Source organism: Hyla sarda, chromosome 1, assembly GCF_029499605.1.
Source record: "Hyla sarda isolate aHylSar1 chromosome 1, aHylSar1.hap1, whole genome shotgun sequence".
In the NCBI taxonomy this organism is placed as follows: Eukaryota; Metazoa; Chordata; class Amphibia; order Anura; family Hylidae; genus Hyla; species Hyla sarda.
In genome coordinates, this window is record NC_079189.1 from 147,278,202 (window position 1) to 147,296,960 (window position 18,759).

General features: G+C 42.3%; 1 protein-coding gene across 4 annotated transcripts in view; it reads right to left on the reverse strand.

The window, feature by feature from the left end:
* Positions 1-18,759, reverse strand: part of ARHGAP10 (Rho GTPase activating protein 10) — a 280,920-nt gene that overhangs the window by 71,039 nt on the left and 191,122 nt on the right. For 3 of the 4 annotated variants that reach the window (XM_056562829.1, XM_056562830.1, XM_056562832.1), the window contains exon 20: positions 5,045-5,179. The exons of the other annotated variant lie outside the window; for it this stretch is intronic. In XM_056562829.1, the coding sequence (XP_056418804.1) occupies positions 5,045-5,179 (135 nt within the window). The remainder of the gene's footprint in view (positions 1-5,044; positions 5,180-18,759) is intronic. 4 annotated transcript variants of the gene reach the window in all.

Here is an 18,759-nt window from a genome sequence, read left to right on the forward strand (position 1 = left end):
GCTCAGTTTTGACCCGTATGCGGTTTTGGACCGGACCTAAAACCGTAGTAAACTACGGTTTTAGGTCCGGTCAGGAAACCGCATACGGGTCAAAACTGAGCCGACCGGAGTCACCATTTGACTCCGGTCGGGTCGCTAAAGTAAATGGAGTCACGGGCTGATCCGGCCGGGGTACGGGAGCGCCCGGTTTGCCCCTCCCCCCCGCTGGATCCGGCATCCATATGTACAAAACGTGGTGTGAATGCACCCTAAGTGCAGAAATACGTATGCACATACATTTCTATGAACCAGATGGAGTCAACTAGTGATTCTGGTCGGTTCATTTTTGGACCGTATCAGTATTTATTGCGGGATCGTAAAGAGTGGTCTACTGCAGTCTCAGTCTGGTAACAAAAACTGATAAGATCCAAAAAATGAGCAGATTAGAGTCCCTAGCTGACTGAAATCAACACGAGCAGACTGGTTTGAAATGAAACGAAGGCAACAGTAACTCAAATAACCACTTATTACAAGCAAGGTATAAAGAATTTCATCTCTGAATGCACAACACATCAAATCTTTAATCAGATTGGCAACTGGAAGACAATGGAAGACTGGAAGATTGTTGCCTAATCTACTGAGTCTCAATTCAAGATAGTAGGGTCAGAATGTGGCATAAACAACATAAGAGTGGAGAAATGTATTGTAAATGTATTGCTTTCATTCAATCCTCCACACGCCTCCACTTGTTATCATTTCTCTTTAGCCCTCTATAGCCCTGTTTAGTGCTGGTTTCCTAATTTGTTTTGTACATGTAAATTTCTTTCAGATGACTCTTGTTTCTGCCCATTTGTTTTTTTTATTTGTTGTGCATTTCATTTTGAAGGCATATTACTTTAACCGGTTGCCGTCTAAGGACGAGCAGGCTTGTGTTGAGACAGCAACTGTTGTATGGAGCGGTGTTAATAACAGACACGCGGACGGCTATTAACCCTTTAGATCGCCGCTGTCAAAGTTGACAGCAGCGTCTAAAGGGACATTTAAACCATCCCTGGTGGTTCAGTGGGGTGGATCGTCCCCCTGAGCTTGATCGCTGGGGGGAAGAGGGGCATCCACTGCTGAGGTAGCCGGAGAGCTTACCTCACATCCTATGCCGGCTGCTGCGCTGGGAATGATAAAGCTTGGCAGGACCAGGCTTTATCAATTGAGTGCAGAGCACACAGATCAATGTGGTTCTATGAAACCACATTGATCTGTATGAGGAATCTAATGATTCCTCCTAAAAGTCCCCTCAGGGGACTAAAAGTGTAAATAAAAAAAGTTAAATAAAAAGTTAAAAAACACCCATTAACCCCTTCCTTATTAAAAGTATAACCCCTTAAGGATGAAGCCCATTTGGGCCTTAAGGACACAGACAATTTTATTTTTACGTTTTCGTTTTTTCCTCCTCGCCTTCAAAAATAAGCCATCATATGGATTTTTAGGTGCAAAATTGAAAGGGTTATGATTTTTAAAAGGTAAGGAGGAAAAAACAAAAGTGCAAAAACGGAAAAACGCTCAGTCCTTATGGGGTTAAATTCTTTATACTGAGACTTTGGTGTCTTCTTTAATCTACATTTCTATTTATGTATACCGTACTTACAAAAATGTACGAAAGACAAAATGGGAACAATCAGCATATTTTCCCACACTCCATGTTAAAAACATTTTATAATGCTTTCCACTGGTTTAACTGACAATTTACTTGTTGAGCCTGTTCTTTCTTTCATTAAAGGGGTACTCCCGTGGAAAACTTTTTTTTTTTTTTTAAATCCACTGGTGCCAGAAAGTTAAACAGATTTGTAAATCACTTCTATTAAAAAATCTTAATCCTTCCAGCACATTTTAGGGGCTGTATACTAAAGAGAAATTCAAAAAAGAAATGCATTTACTCTGATGTCATGACCACAGTGCTCTCTGCTGACCTCTGCTGTCCTTTTTAGGAACTGTCCAGAGCAGCATATGGTTGCTATGGGGATATTCTCCTGCTCTGGACAGTTCCTAAAATGGACAGCAGAGAGCACTGTGGTCATGACATCAGAGGAAATGCATTTCTTTTTTGGATTTTCCTTTAGTATAAAGCCCCTAAAAAGTTCTGGAAGGATTAAGATTTTTTAATAGAAGTGATTTACAAATCTGATTAGCTTTCTGGCACCAGTTGATAAAAAAAAAGTTTTCCATGGGAGTACCCCTTTAAGTCAAATGCCACAGTTTGGTAAGGTCAGTAGGCACTTTCTTTACCACATTTTTAGACTTTTTGCTAGAGATGTTAATGGTAAGATAATTCCATAAGTTGTTACTCAAAATGATTGAGTGGTTCCATAATTGTTTCCTATACTCTATCTGGAAAAACATGTGCCATTAATCCAAATATTTACATTCATTTGTTTAAGGGATATTTAATGGAGCTATAAAGCTCAGCAAACAAACACAAATTTGCATCATATCCAATTTCTGTATTTACATTGAAAAAATAAAAAACCTAGATGACGCCCTCTGATTGAAATGAATAAAGTCAACATTTGTTGTACATTGTGCATGTCATTTGCACACATATTTCCTCTAGAATATGATGGGAAGAACAGGTACATTTGGCCGCAGCCAGCTTGGTTTTATATATCATGGCCAACACAGAGAAATTGACAAGTATTCAATACTGCATCAAGCAAAACAATTCTCTCTGAGCCTAGAAGAAGCTAGATCAATCACCTCTATAAAAAGACATAACAAGTGTAAATGAAGGAAAAGCAAATCATTCCAAATTGCACGAAATCTGTTGCTCCTTTTTTAGATTTGAGAAATCCAAGTCAACAATATACCTGCGCACAATACTAAGATAGATTACAGTTAAACTGAAAATGTGTGTGAAGTACAGTACTTTTATGCACTTTGGAGTATACCGATTTCCAGTCTACCAATTTAAACATCTCATTTGCAAAAGAATTTTAGAATCTAGTTCACTGTAACCATAATTTGCAAAAGTAAATGCATCTGGTAAAGTAATCAAATTCACATCTCCTAAATGCATAAAGCAAGATTTAACCCCTTAAGGACCGGGCGTTTTTCGGTTTTTGCTCTTTCGTTTTTTCCTCCTTACATTTAAAAAAACATAACTCTAAATTTTGCACCTAAAAATCTGTATCATGACTTATTTTTAGCGCCCCCAATTCTACTTTGTAATGATATCAGTCATTTTACCCAAAAATCTACGGCGAAACGGGAAAAAAAAATCATTGTGCGACAAAATTGAAAAACTACAGCCATTTTCTAACTTTTGGGGGCTTCCGTTTCTACGTAGTACATTTTTGGTTAAAAAAGACACCTTATCTTTATTCTCTAGGTCCATACGGTTAAAATTATACCCTACTTATATAGGTTTGATTTTGTATTACTTCAGAAAAAAAATCATAACTACATGCAGGAAAATTTATACCTTTAAAATTGTCATCTTCTGACCCCCATAACTTTTTTTATTTTTCCGTGTTCAGGGCGCTATGAGGGTTCATCTTTTGCGCCGTGATCTGAAGTTTTTGTCGGTACCATAGGGGGCTATAACATTGCATTTACTGATCTTAAACAGTGTTCAATGCATCTCCATAGGGAAGCATTGATCAGGGTTTTAGGCGATTGATTGCTCAAGCCTGGATCTCGGCGATCGGACTGCAGGAAGGAATATAAGAGACCTTCCTCCTGTAGTACAGCTGTTCGGGATGCCACGATTTCACCGCGGCGATTCCGAACAGCTCCGTGAGCTAACCGGCACTTTTTACTTTCACTTTTAGCCACGTGGCTCAGCTTTGAGCACGCGGCTAGAGAGTTAATAGCGTGCGGCACCGCGATCAGTGCCGTGCGCTATTAGCGGCGGGTCCTGGCTTCACTATGACGCCAGGCACGCCGTGATACGATGCTGGGTCACCGTGGGACCCCGCGTTATATCACGGGAGCGGGACCAAGGACGTACTCATACGTCCTTGGTCCTTAAGGTTTTAAACAAAGCATCATTTATAGCAAAGCACTCACTTTCAGCAGGTTTACATGTCTACTGCTACACCAGAAGTATATTATTTCCTCTAGACAGAATCCTCTCTGAATTCTACAAAAACAACAATCATTTTTTTTTCTTTCATGAACTATACCATTGTAGCAGAACATGGGAATGGGTTATCTGTGTATCATGGAGGAGCCACTGGAGATACTGTGGAATTAATTTTTTTGCAACCTTGATAAATTTAAAGGATTTCCTGGAATTTCAGACTACATTTGGCTGAGAGAGAGGATGGCTAAGGGCTGGAGAGCACTTTGTGTCTGTAGGAAGGTGGTAATAGTTCAGGACACCAAGGGCTTTCCTGCTACAGCCCTGTGTGCACAGTAAGGTTTGGAGGTGGGCCCTTAGTGCCAACGTGACTGACCCGCCTATAGACCAGCCTATTCACCAGTTAGTCACTTCCCTTTGTGCGCTGGTCATGATTGACAGTCACTAGGTTGCACTGTAATCCACACCTCTACCCTGTATTCAAGCATTTGCATTTCTTCTTAAAGTCTGATATATCTGTGCTGGAGGGGTCAAATACTACGTATGGATTCAGGGGCAAAGGCCCTACAGCTTTGCCCTTACTTTATATCCTATCCTAAAAACCTCCAGACAGGTCCACTATAATTGTGGCTATGCTACAAAAGTATCTAAACATAGCGTGAAACACACAGAAGCTGCAGACTGGTTAAGAGTGCCCAAGCTCACCCCCCAAAGCACCTGCCATAGCCAAATAACAGAAATAAACTTTAGGGCTTGTTCACATCTGTGTGTGGAGCTCTATTCACATAATCCATTTAAATTAAGAAAATTGAGCGGAGAAAAGAATGCTGCCTGTTTTTTTTCTCTCCGTTGGTGTTAGTTGTGCAATCTGTTCAGTTATTTTGCATCTGTAATGGAGCACTGAACACACATATGAGCTTAGTCTTACAAAGAGCTTTTTAGCGACTATGTTCCATACAGCTACACCTTAAATGTATTTTACACCATCTTTACCTGATATACACCATGGTGCTGCTGAATGATGGGGGAGACCTTCAGTTATGTTTTTAAGACCATAGCTCTTGCCTTCAGGTTGCAGATCTTCAGGTTTAGAAAGTAGAAGGGCGGAGTCTTCACAAAGTTCCACCCCTAAAAGGGATAGTTTAAATCAAGAAACTGAAACCTAAAAGGGATGGTGGTATATTAAGTACCATTCTTAGTCTATCAGATTGAATGCACCATATTTAATGCATGAATCACCATACCTGCATGGACTCCTCATTCTAAATTTGTATAAATATTAAAACTATTTAATTAATAAGTGAAAGTTATCCCACAGTCACCAGCTGGGGTCTCAATCACAGCTAAAAGGGCAATGTTGTCTTAGTAGAGTGCACATTTTTCCTTAACTTGTTAGGCCTTAGATAGCTTTTTTTTAATTAAATTCCAAAGATTACCAAAGAGGCATGCAAGAGACTGCACATTAGTTATTACTTCAACTTGATCAAGTATATAGCTGATGCTATGTTTTACATACCGTATTTTTCGCCGTATAATACGCACTTTTTCTTCCCCAAAACTGGGGGGGGGGGGGGGGGAGAAAGTTGGTGCGTCTTATACGGCCTATACCTGTGGCCATCAACGGCCGGGTCCCGCGGCTAATACAGGACATCACCGATCGCAGTGATGCCCTGTATTAACCCTTCAGACGCGGCGATCAAAGCTGACCGCCGCATCTGAGGTGAAAGTGACACTAACCCGGCTGTTCAGTCGGGCTGTTCGGGACCGCCGGGGTGAAATCGCGGCGTCCCGAACAGCTTACAGGACACCGGCAGGGACCTTACCGGCCTCCTCGGTGTCTGCTCAGTGCTGGGATCCCCTGCATGGCCGGCACTCTCCTTCGTATCTCCTTCGTCGTCATCACGTTGTCGCCCACGCCGTCCTGTCATCCAGTAGGAGCGGCGTGCGTAGCGATGTGATGACGGCGACGGAGAGTGTGGATCCCGGGGAAGAAGACGTCTGGAGCGTCGGAGACACCCCGAGGATGCGGCGACAGCGATGGAGTGACATCCAGGGCAGCGGTGACTGGTCCGGAGCGGTGGGGACACGTGAGTATTACCTCCTATCCAGTGGTCTTCAACCTGCGGACCTCCAGATGTTGCAAAACTACAACTCCCAGCATGCACGGACAGTCGTTTGCTGTCCGGGCATGATGGGAGTTGTAGTTTTGCAACATCTGGAGGTCCGCAGGTTGAAGATCACTGTTGGGTTCAGAATCTTGTTTTTCTAGATTTTGCACCTTTAAAATTGGGTGCGTCTTATATGCCGATGCGTCCTATAGGGCAAAAAATACGGTAGTTTGATGTTAATGTTCATTAGAGTTTGTTTCTACCATAATTTTGTCCAACTTTTTTCTTTATGAAGGTGCAAATATAGGGTGACTACACCCCAGACATGTAAAATTTTCATGGAGCAAAATAGAACAGTTTTTCCCCCAGAACAAACGTGACTTTTTTTTTTTTTTATAAACAAAATGCAGAGTGGAGTAGTTTTACAAATTGAAAGACATTTTTGTGCTGGATGTTGATCTCAAAATATTTACAGAGAGGAGGAAAAGAAAAAACAATTTACCAGTCAGTCAGCCTCAGATATAGTCAAACATTATATGTCATATTGATCTTCTGTAAAAATTGTATTCTTAGTGTTTGATTTGTATTCCAGAATTTACAGGTGAGACTGGAGAATTTACAAAGATTGTCAGTTGTCTTTTATTTTAACACCCCAACGGATGTGGACCCGCTGTTCCAGGTACAGTAGGCTTGATCAGCAGACAGAGGTGTGGTCACCGGTCCAGGTTATATACAGGAGAATCAAGCCGGTACAAGGTTGTGATATCAGCAGGACAGGATACAGACACATTCACTATGCAGGAACTACACTATTGCTCAGGCAACTACAGAAAGAGAAAAGTGCTCTCAAATTGGTGGTGGACAGAAATCAGGGTGGTGCACAGATCCTTAAAGTGACAGCCTGCAACAGTGCAGAGGAGAAAGTCCAAAGAGTGGCAGTTTGACCAAGGTAAGCAGCGGGACATGTAACAGTCATAAGGGTCTAAAGGGCATATAGCTTGAATACTGTGTTAAGAACAGATCATCATCATAATAACCTAACATATTCCATACTGCAGAATGAAACTGTTTTTTTCTAGTCCTTCCCATCTCTGTTACACCCTAAAGAAAAGTGCTCCATTCAAAACACAGGTAACTAGGCACTGACCGTTTTATACAAATAAATGACTGAATTCATATATTTCACTTACTGATAGTAGAGGTGGACTGGTCTATGAGCACCAATGCACCAATCTTATTTATTGTACCTGTCAGTAAATCTATATAGGCAGGTCATCACAACATCTATAGCTTAAAATAAGAAGCATGAAACATGTATTGTTTTTCAAGCACTAAAATCAATGCAGTGGTCAGTGCACATTAAAGTGTAGCAAAACAATGGAGAGGCAAGAAAGGAGAGAGCACACAAAGAGGCTACTTCACCTGGGGTAAAGATGCAGTGTGGTCTCGGCAGCCTATTGCATTATCTCCTGCGGGGTGCACATACAAATGTATGAAGTATCAATATATGCAGTAAAGAAAGCATGTACATGCTCTCACTCAACGGAGACAATTCGGTATGGTAGTCCAGTTCACGGGAAGCTGGGTTTCAGCATCGGCGCAGGTAGAACCGCGCTCGGAGGCTACACCGGCAGTTTCACACGTGAATGCGTGCTTCTTCCGGCCTCAAAGTTACGTCATCGCGCCAGGTATTTAACAGCAACAGAACAAGGTGTAGTTACCATGGTGATTGTAAACAACAATGACAGGGAGTGAATAGGGTAAAAAAAAGAACCAAACACCACATGCATGTGTAGAAGAAAAAGGAAAAAGAAGCCAACCAAGTAAGTGTACACCTGCGAATAAAACAAAAGTGAATGGAAATGTGAAACCACATGAGTAAGCCTGGAATATGTAAAGTGACTAATAGAAAACCCAAAAAATGGATGGAAGAAGCACAAAATAAATAGAACAGAAACAGCAAAGATTAATTAAAGATGGCAATCACATATTAGAAAAATAGTATAAAATACCAAAAAACGTGAAAGATATAAAGAGTTAAACCAAAAAGGAGACATGTCTACTCGATCGTTAAAACCGGCAGGACCCTGAGCCCCAGTCCTCAGGATCTTGCGGGCTTCATGTTGTAGGTGGCCTCCAAAAAATTGTCACACCTGACACGGGGCAACCTCCACAATTTACTTCCACAACATGAAGCCCACACAATCCTGAGGACTGGGGCTCAGGGTCCTGCCAGTTTTAATGATCGAGTAGACAGGTCTCCCTTTTTGGTTTAACTCTTTATATCTCTCACGTTTTTGGTATTTTATACTATTTTTCTAATATGTGATAGCCATCTTTAATTAATCTTTGCTCTTTCTGTTCTATTTATTTTGTGCTTCTTCCATCCATTTTTTATGTTTTCTATAAGACACTTTACATTTTCCAGGCTTACTCATGTGGTTCCACATTTCCATTCACTTTTTATTTTATTCGCAGGTGTTCACTTACCTTGGTTGGCTCCTTTTTCCTTTTGCTTCTACACATGCATGTGGTGTTTGGTTCTTTTTTGACCCTATTCACCCCTTGTCATTGTTATTTACAATCACCATGGTAACTACCTGGCGCGATTACGTAACTTTGAGGCTGGAAGAAGCACACATTCACGTGTGAAACTGCCGCCGTAGAATCCGAGAGCGGTTCTATCTGCGCCGATGCTGAAACCCAGCTTCCCGTGGACTGGACTCCAATACCGAATTGTCTCCATTGAGCGGTGAGTGCACATATGTGCTTTCTTTACTGCACATTAAAGTGTACCTATTTCATTACCAGAAATCAATAGTGCATTTAAAGTAATAAACAAGGAATGCACTGTCCTATTGTTAGAATATACCACCATGATATGAACAGTGGGGGTCTGACCTCTAAGAGGTCAAATAAGGGGGGCACAAAAGCTAATTTATATAGTGTGTAGCCAGTGATTATGTACAAAAAAAATAATGGTTGCAGGGTTTTACAGAATTCTACATGTGGTATAAATGGCATGTTACTTTATTTAGGGAGATTACAATGGTCTTTACTGGGGTGTCAGAGGAAGCCCTCTTCTTCTGTCTTACTGCTTAGATGTTGTGATTCCTTTTGTGATTAGCCATGGCATCTACTGTTGTCGCTGTGTTTTCTGGGTGGATCTGTACATAGAATGTCAGTAGTCATGTTTCATGGAGGGGCAGATGATTATACATTGAGCCTTGGAGAACATGGACTGAACAGAACCTTTGCTGGTTCTTTAGAAGCAGCCCTGGTGCTATCAAGTGTGGGAGAATATTATAGCAGTGAATGTTTATGTCTGTTTTAATTATTATAGAGGGTGTTTGCCGACAAGATAGAGAGATTACTGTAGCAAAATAGGTAAACAGGTATAATAAAAGTAAAGGATGTTTAAAGGAGAAATGCGGGAAAACATTTTTCATTTCCCCTGTGCCTGGGCTGCAAAAACTTTAAAAAAAAAAAAAAAAAAACACAAAAAAACTTTAACTCACCTTCCTAAGTTTCCCCGTTGTGCCGATATCTGCGTCCCGGTCCTCCAGTGCTGGTCTTCTTCCTGGTTCCTGGGCTCGGTGACTCATGCTGCATTCAGTGTATCGCCGGCTACACTGATGTCCTGCCTTGGCCTGTGATAGGCTGAGCGCACTGTCATGTAAGGAGCCCGGGCAGCAGGGAGAGGGCCCAGGCTCCTTACATGACAGTGCGCTCAGCCTATCACCGGCCCGAGGCGGGACATCGCCGCGGCCGGCGATACGCTGAGCACAGTGTGAATCACCGAGCCTAGGAACCAGGAAGAAGACCAGCACTTGAGGACTGGGACGCCAATATCGGCGCAACAGGGGAACGTAGGAAGGGGAGTTAAAAAAAAAAAATGTTTGTAGTTATTGCATGCCGAGCACAGGGGAAATTAAAAATATTTCGTCGCATTTCTCCTATAAAGGGAAACTGACAACAGTGTCACTCACATTATCCTGCTGGTACAGGCTAATCGTGCATATGACACAGATTCTGATAAAAAGGGTCTTTGTTAATATCTAAATTAACCCTTGGCACAAGCGGGGCAACTGGTACACTTGTATGCTTGCCTGGCTGGTTTGTGGACAATACCTCCTAATAAATATTCACAACTCTGCCCTGAAGCATGTAGCCACTATGTTGTGAGATACAGCATGTGCAGAGTCAGATCTCTAGCACAATCGGCCCAGAACATCATGGCACATAAGCAGCAACTCAACAAGTAGCAGCCACGTGCTTCAATGCAGAGTTATGAATATTTATCAAGGGGATGTTGTCCAGGGACCAGCAAAGCAGGCACACCAGTGCACTAAGGGGCTTAGAACACCCCAGATGCACCAAAGGAGCCAATTTATATTTTAGGATTTTTGGGCATATCTTGGGAACGGCTTCACGTAAGAAAAAAAAATTACATAAAAGGCCCTTGTAATTAGAATCAAGCGCACTATTTGGAGATATTTTGAAACTACTTCTCTGAATGTACAAAAACATCAAGACTAATAAGTGCCCATAGCATTATTTGTCTGACCCCATTTCTTCTCACATACATAACACTACTGCTACTGCTTTTGTCTTTATTTTTCCTGTGTGCCATGCTCTCAGCTGCAGTTGAAACTACAGGATCTCTGCATATAACCACATTTTTCTTTCTTAATTTTCTGCTTATTGTTCTTTACGCTAATTAGTTGTATTACCGGTTCATCAGTCATGTACTGTACTAAGGGCATAAAGGTATTATAGAAGGTTCACAACCCTCTATTAGCCAGAGTACAGATAAGTGAATCTTAGGTGCTAGTGATTTTAATAGGCCTGGTGTAACAGTACATTTCATAAAGGGACCCTGTCATCAGATTTTACCATATATAATGCGTAGCAACGCATTATATATCGTAAAAACTTCCGCACCCTCTCCGCACAGGGATGGTGAGGATATGATGTTAGAAAGTGTTACCCGCTGACCCCATAAATAATCACCTGGGAGGGGGAGCTTTAGTGACCTAGTCCCATCGCCTCTGGCTGTAATCATGCCTCCTCAGTGTTATTGACAGCCTCGTCACCACTCTGCTCATTAAGCAGACAAAGCAGAGCGATGGCGGGGGTTGTCCCCGGACTGCCAATCACGCTGAGGGAATGCGATTACAGCAGAGCAGATGGGACTAGGTAAGTATAGCTCCCCACCGAGGGGACTACTTACAGGGGTTGGCGGGAGACACTTCTAAACTAGTATATATCCTCATCATCCCTGCAGGTAGAACGTCTTCTGGGGAAGGTAAAGAAGAAGATCTCAACATATATAACGTGTTGCCATGTGTTATGTATGGTAAAATCTGCTGACAGGTTCACTTAAGTAATAAGTACATTTTAGTCTGGCTTCACATCATGATTTGAGTGTCCACTGCACAGATACGATTTCAAAAGGTCAAATCGCCTGAAATTGTATCTGTACACCATGATTTTCAGTCTGTGTCAAAAATCTGACATGCTGAGAAAATGACCAGATTGTAGTCACTAGCAGACTACAATGGGGTCCCCAGCCCCATAATAGTTAATGGCTCCGTATCTGTCAGTACCTGTCCCTGCACAGATACGATTTCAGGCGATTTGAGCTTCCGAAATCGTATCTATGCATCGGAAGTTCAAATCGTGGTGTGAAGCCAGCCTTAGAGCAACTGGAAAATAGGGTGGGGGAGGTGAAGATTCTACATTTGAAAATCATGCCACAAACTTATTTTAAACATGTAATATAAAAATAACTATCCATTTTACCTACATTCTAGTATTCATATTGCCAGTCTATGTAAAATTTGTACTGAATTTTAATGTACTTGAAAAATGATTTATATTCTGCTCTTTATTGTATTCTTCCCCAGCAGCAATGAGAAACAAATTAATAAAATGTAGCAGAATTTAATTTAGGCTCTCAATAGCAAACATTTTTTCCCCCCTGCTATCTCGTGTGTACAGTGTATATGTATATTACATATTACTATAGAATTCAATCTATCTAGAACTACACCAAGTTATCAGAAGAGCTTTTAGAAGTAATATGCACAAAGGAACAAAAGAGCATAATGCTATATTTACAGTAAACAGGCAAGTTAATTTTAAGGAGCTGCAGTTACAAAAGAAAATGCTATAGGCATAAAGTTTGCTGACTTTGCTAAACTTTGTAGACTTGTCCTCCGGATAGGAGGGGCCATGGATCAGCCGAGACGCCAGCATTGAACCAGCAAATATTATGCCTACAGCATTCTGTTTTAAAAATGCATTTCTTTGCTTTATACTATGCATTAATTTAATGTACTCCCATAAAGGAAATATGCAGTGAAGATGCTCAGATAAAATGAAAGTTTCTATTTTTATTATAAGAGAGTTTATTTTCCTTAATAACGTTCATGTAGTAAACTTCTGGTGATACAGTAGTACCTATCCATTTACAAGTGTACACTCAAAGCATGTTTTAGGCTATTTCAACCTGCTTTTGAGTTTTAATACCCATTGTAGGCAGCTGAATGCACTGTATGTTCTCACACCTTTCTATCAGTGTCAGAGGGGAAGGTTTATCAAAACCTGTCCAGAGGAAAGGTCCCTGAGTTGCCCATAGCAACCAATCAGATCACTTTCATTTTTCACAGGCCTTTTCAAAAATGAAAGAAGCGATCTGATTGGTTGCAATGGGCAACTCAGCAACTTTTCCTCTGGACATGTTTTGATTAATCTCCCCCAGAGTGTCTATCTTCTATGACATCCTTCCCTTTCTCAAAACCCAACATAATGAAAATATCATCATGTTTCCCCATCTCCCTCAATACCACCCCCCACCAAACCACTAATACCACAAAAAGTATCACTTATAGCCAATGGTCTTACCCTTTCCCCTCGCCCCCACAAGTCCACTACCTTGGGATAAACTTTGATTTTGCTCTGTCTTTCAAAATGGTACATTTAAACTTTTTTCAAATTTGACTGAACAAAAATAACAAAAATGATGTGTACATGCTCTTTAGCACTCCCACAGAAATTAATGGGGCGTGTCTGCAGTGCCATTAAGAAGATCGCAGAATGTTACAGCAGTCGGACCCCCTCCCTGCAATCAAACACTTATCCCTTATCCCCAGTTGTCTTTCACTGGACAATAACTTTAAGGGTAAGGTCACATGTAGCACTACTGACCGCCCCTAGAGTCAGCCTCCTACTTTGCCTGTGTGTCCTGGTTTGTCTTCTGGTAGCAGCAAAAATGCCGCTATGCGCAGACACAGACTGAGCTCCGAGGAGCGCGTGTGCAGTGTACTCAGACATTGCGGCCACTCCATCTGCAAGGCCGAGTGGCCGCGATGTCTGTGAGTATGCGAGTCTGTGTCTGCCCATAGCAGTATATTGCTGCTACGAGCATACAAACCAGGACAGACGGGCAAAGTAGGAGGCTGACTCAAGGGGCGGTCAGTAACATGTGAGATACTTTACACTGCTGATGCACTATGTGTGACCTTACCCGTATACGGCATAAAAGTCAGAGTAACATACTGACCAAAGCACTAAGTAGGAAAGGAAGGTAGGAAACCATTTTAGAACTTTAAATTAAGCATTTCTAGGTATGCAATTTCTTTTTAGGCAAGACATTTCTTATAGTTTAAGTGTTCCTTAATATATGTGATCAGCTCCAGTGAAACTGAAGATTGCTTTCTGACTGAACTTTGGTCCCAAAATGTTCACTTTATTGTTTGGGTCCCAAAATGTTCACTTTATTGTTAGCAACTATATTTAGGACGTATATATTCCACTTTTGGTCCTGGTGCTGAGAGCATGAAGCGTACTGAACAAAAAGCATGATGCTTACTCAGAGTTGCCACTCAGGCACTAGTATAATTGATATACTGCACCTATCAAACTGAATCCTAAGGCTGGGTTCAGACTGCGGGTGGTGTCAGCGCCAACTGAATCAGTCGGCACTAGGACGGCACGAACATTGCTGTCCACAAAGACTGCAATGTATTCCCTGGGGATTCTGCTGAAAGAATGAGCAAGATCATTCTTTCAACTACAGAATTTCAGCTCCACTGCTGAAATCCCATAGAGTGCACTGAGCAGTGAAATCCCAATGACGGCAATTAGATTCTGCTGCAACGGAACTTCTAAGCGGAATATCAAAACTGAACTCTGCAAGGACGTAGTATGAACCTAGCCTAATTGTGTCACAGTTTTTAGTGCTGTTAGGCAATTAGATGCGTTTAGGAAATAGTGATGTACTACCATGAAAAGGTATAACACTTGCTATTTACTAAGATATATAAAAGGGTATTTACATTCAAATTTTAGCAGTAAAAGAGCTAAATTTAGCAAAACTATGCTAATTTGGGATAGAGAATATTAACTTGTTGCTCTATAGAAGATAAATTTGCATTTATTTTTTTAATATTATCTCCTAGTTAAAATCAATTGACCTAAATCTAGAACATAGCTACATAGTTTATAAGGTTGAAAAAAGACCAGAGTCCATCAAGTTCAACCTATATCCCTTTTGAGTTCCTGCTGAGTTGATCCAGAGGAAGGCAAAAAAAACCTCATACTAGAGGTAAAAATTCCTTCCCGACTCCAATATGGCAGTCAGAATAAATCCCTGGATCAACGTTCTGTCCCTATAATTCTAGTATCCATAACCAGCAATGTTATTACTTTCTAGAAATGAATTCATGCACCTTTTGAACTCTCTTACAGAGTTCACCATGACCACCTCCTCCGGGAGAGAATTCCACAGTCTCACTGCTCTTACAGTAAAGAACCTCCGTCTGTGCTGGTGTAGAAACCCTCTTTCCTCAAGACATAGAGGATGCCCCCTTGTTATAGATACAGTCCTGGGTATGAATAGATCATGGGAGAGATCTCTGTACTGTCCCCTGATATATTTATACACAGTTATTAGATCGCTCCTAAGCCGTATTATTTCTAAACCAAATAACCCTAATTCTGATAATCTTTCTGGGTACTGTAGTCCTCCCATTCCCCGAATTACCCTGGTTGCCCGTCTTTGAACCCTCTCCAGCTCCACTATATCTTTCTTGTACACTGATGCCCAGTACTGTACACAGTATTCAATGTGTGGTCTGACTAGTGATTTGTACAGCGGTAGAATTATTTCCTAGTTGCGGGCACCTATGCCCCTATTGATGCACCCCATGATTTTATTTGTCTTGGCAGTAGCTGCCCGACACTGGTCACTACAGCTAAATTTACTATTAACTAAGACTCCCAAGTCCTTTTCCCCATCAGTCGTCCCAAGTGTTCACCCATTTAATACATTATCCCAGCCTGGATTCCCCACCCCCATGTGCATAACCTTACATTTATCAGTGTTGAACCAGATCTGCCACTTCCCAGCCCAAACCTCCAACCTATCCAGATCCATTTGTAATAGTGCACTGTTCTCTATAGTGTTTACCGCTTTACAGAGTTTAGTATCATCTGCAAAGATTGCTACTTTACTATACAATACCTCAACAAGGTCATTAATAAATACCGAAATTTCTGGCGTATAAGACGACCCCCAACTTTTACAGTTAAAATATAGAGTTTGGGATATACTCACCGTATAAGACTACCCCTCTACCGCATATGTACAGTACCTTTCCATTGTTCCCCCCACACTAGGTAGGCTGCATAGTTCCCCCTACATTAGATTGTCAGCATAGTTTCCCCCACATTAGGTTGGCAGTATAGTTCCCCCAAATTAGGTTGGTAGTATAGTTCCCCCACATTAGGTTGGCAGTATAGTTCCCCCTACATTAGGTTGTAGTTCCCTCACATTAGGTTGGCAGTATAGTTCCCCCCACATTAGGTTGGCAGTATAGTTCCCCCCACATTAGGTTGGCAGTATAGTTCCCCCTACATTAGGTTGTAGTTCCCCCACATTAGGTTGGCAGTATAGTTCCCCGAAATTAGGTTGGTAGTATAGTTCCCCCACATTAGGTTGGCAGTATAGTTCCCCCTACATTAGGTTGTAGTTCCCCCACATTAGGTTGGCAGTATAGTTCCCCCTACATTAGGTTGTAGTTCCCCCACATTAGGTTGGTAGTATAGTTCCCCCACATTAGGTTGGCAGTATAGTTCCCCCTACATTAGGTTGTAGTTCCCCCACATTAGGTTGGCAGTATAGTTCCCCCCACATTAGGTTGGCAGTATAGTTCCCCCTACATTAGGTTGGCAGTATAGTTCCCCCAAATTAGATTGGTAGTATAGTTCCCCCAAATTAGATTGGTAGTATAGTTCCCCCACATTAGGTTGGCAGTATAGTTCCCCCACATTAGGTTGGCAGTATAGTTCCCCCACATTAGGTTGGCAGTATAGTTCCCCCTACATTAGGTTGTAGTTCCCCCACATTAGGTTGGCAGTATAGTTCCCCCTACATTAGGTTGGCAGTATAGTTCCCCCAACATTAGGTTGGCAGTATAGTTCCCCCTACATTAGGTTGGCTTGCTCTTTCTGAGTGTTGCTGTGTAAGAGGGGGCGTGAAAGAGGAGTTTCAAAAACTGGAGTTTGAAAGCAGGAGGTTGAGATCGCTGTGAGTGTTAATTTCTGAACGCACAAGGTCTACAAAAAATTTTTAAGTGTAATTTTGACTGTCTGTTTTTTCCTATACATTTGTGAAATCCCCATTACTAGATGGCCTCCATGTTGGAAAATGCAGTCCAATGTACATCCTGTTCAATGTATGCAATCCTTGAACAACAGTTTGAGGGTGCATATTGTTGTGCGAGATGTGTGCTAGTTGTCCGTTTGGAAGCCCAGATCCTGCATCTAGAGGGGCGACTGGCAACAATGAGAAGCATTAACAACATGGAGAGGAGTCTCCTGCTCACTGAGCAGGCACTCTCGGGAGTAGAGGTGGGGGAGGACAGTGGGACGGAGTTGCAGGACAGTCAGGCAGTTAGCTGGGTTACAGTTAGAAAGAGGGGTAGGGGAAAAAGTGTCAGGGAGGCTAGTCCTGAACTGGCACACCCCAACAAGTTTGCCCGCTTGGCAGATGAGGGGGATGCCATTACAGAGCTAGGAGAACTGCAGCAGGATACCACCTCTGACCGCCAGGGGGGTGTCTGCTCCAGTAAGGAGGGAGGGAGGAGTACAGGGCAGGCCAGACAGGTACTAGTGGTGGGGGACTCAATTATTAGGGGGACAGACAGGGCAATCTGTCACAAAGACCGGGATCGCCGAACAGTGTGTTGTCTGCCTGGCGCACGAGTTCGGCACATCGCGGATCGGGTTGACAGGTTGTTGGGCGGGGCTGGAGAGGACCCAGCAGTCATGGTACATATTGGCACCAATGACAAAGTAAGAGGTAGGTGGAGTGTCCTTAAAAATGATTTAAGGCAAGGACCTCCAAGGTAGTCTTTTCTGAAATACTACCAGTACCACGAGCCGCACCAGAGAGGCAGCGGGAGATCAGGGAGGTAAACAAGTGGCTCAGAAGCTGGTGTAGGAAGGAAGGGTTTGGGTTCATGGAGAACTGGGCTGACTTCGCTGTCGGTTACCGGCTCTACCGTAGGGACGGGCTGCACCTCAATGGGGAGGGTGCAGCTTTGCTTGGGGAGAAGATGGCTAGAAGGGTGGAGGAGTGTTTAAACTAGGGACTTGGGGGGAGGGAACCTACAGCAAAGAGGGGGAAGATAGTGTAGATGGAGAGGTGGGAATTATAAATGTACCTGGGGGTGGAGCGGAGGGAGGGGTTAGAATAGTTAATAGGAATAAGCTTCATAGGAAAATAAAACTTACACCCTTGAATCCCATTAACCCCAATAACATAAAGGATGGAAATGTAAAGTGTATGTTCACAAATGCCAGAAGCCTAGCAAATAAAATGGGGGAGCTTGAGGCCTTGATACTGGAGGAACATATTGATATAGTTGGGGTCACTGAGACATGGCTGGACTCCTCGCATGACTGGGCTGTTAATCTGCAGGGGTTTACATTGTTTCGCAAGGATAGAATGAACAGAAAAGGTGGTGGAGTCTGTCTGTATGTAAGAAGTGGTATGAAAGTCAGTGTGAACGATGCCATAGTGTGTGATGATTCTGAGGATGTGGAATCATTGTGGGTAGAATTACAAAAGGAGGGAAATACTGAAAAAATAGTATTTGGTGTAATCTACAGACCCCCTAATATCACTGAAGAGATAGAAGTTCAGCTTCATAAACAAATAGAGAGGGCCGCCCGGGCAGGTACAGTGGTAATAATGGGAGATTTTAACTATCCAGATATAGATTGGGGTCCGGGGTTGGCTAAAACTACAAAGGGGCGACAATTCCTAAATTTATTGCAGGATAATTTTATGGGCCAGTTTGTGGAGGACCCAACAAGAAGTGATGCCTTGTTGGATCTGATCATTTCCAACAACGCAGAGCTGGTTGGGAATGTAACTGTGCGGGAAAACCTTGGGAATAGCGACCACAATATAGTTACTTTTGACTTAAAATGTAGAAAACAAAGACAGGCGGGGAAGGCAAAAACATATAACTTTAAAAAGGCAAATTTCCCTGGGCTGAGGGCTGCACTACAGGACATAGACTGGGG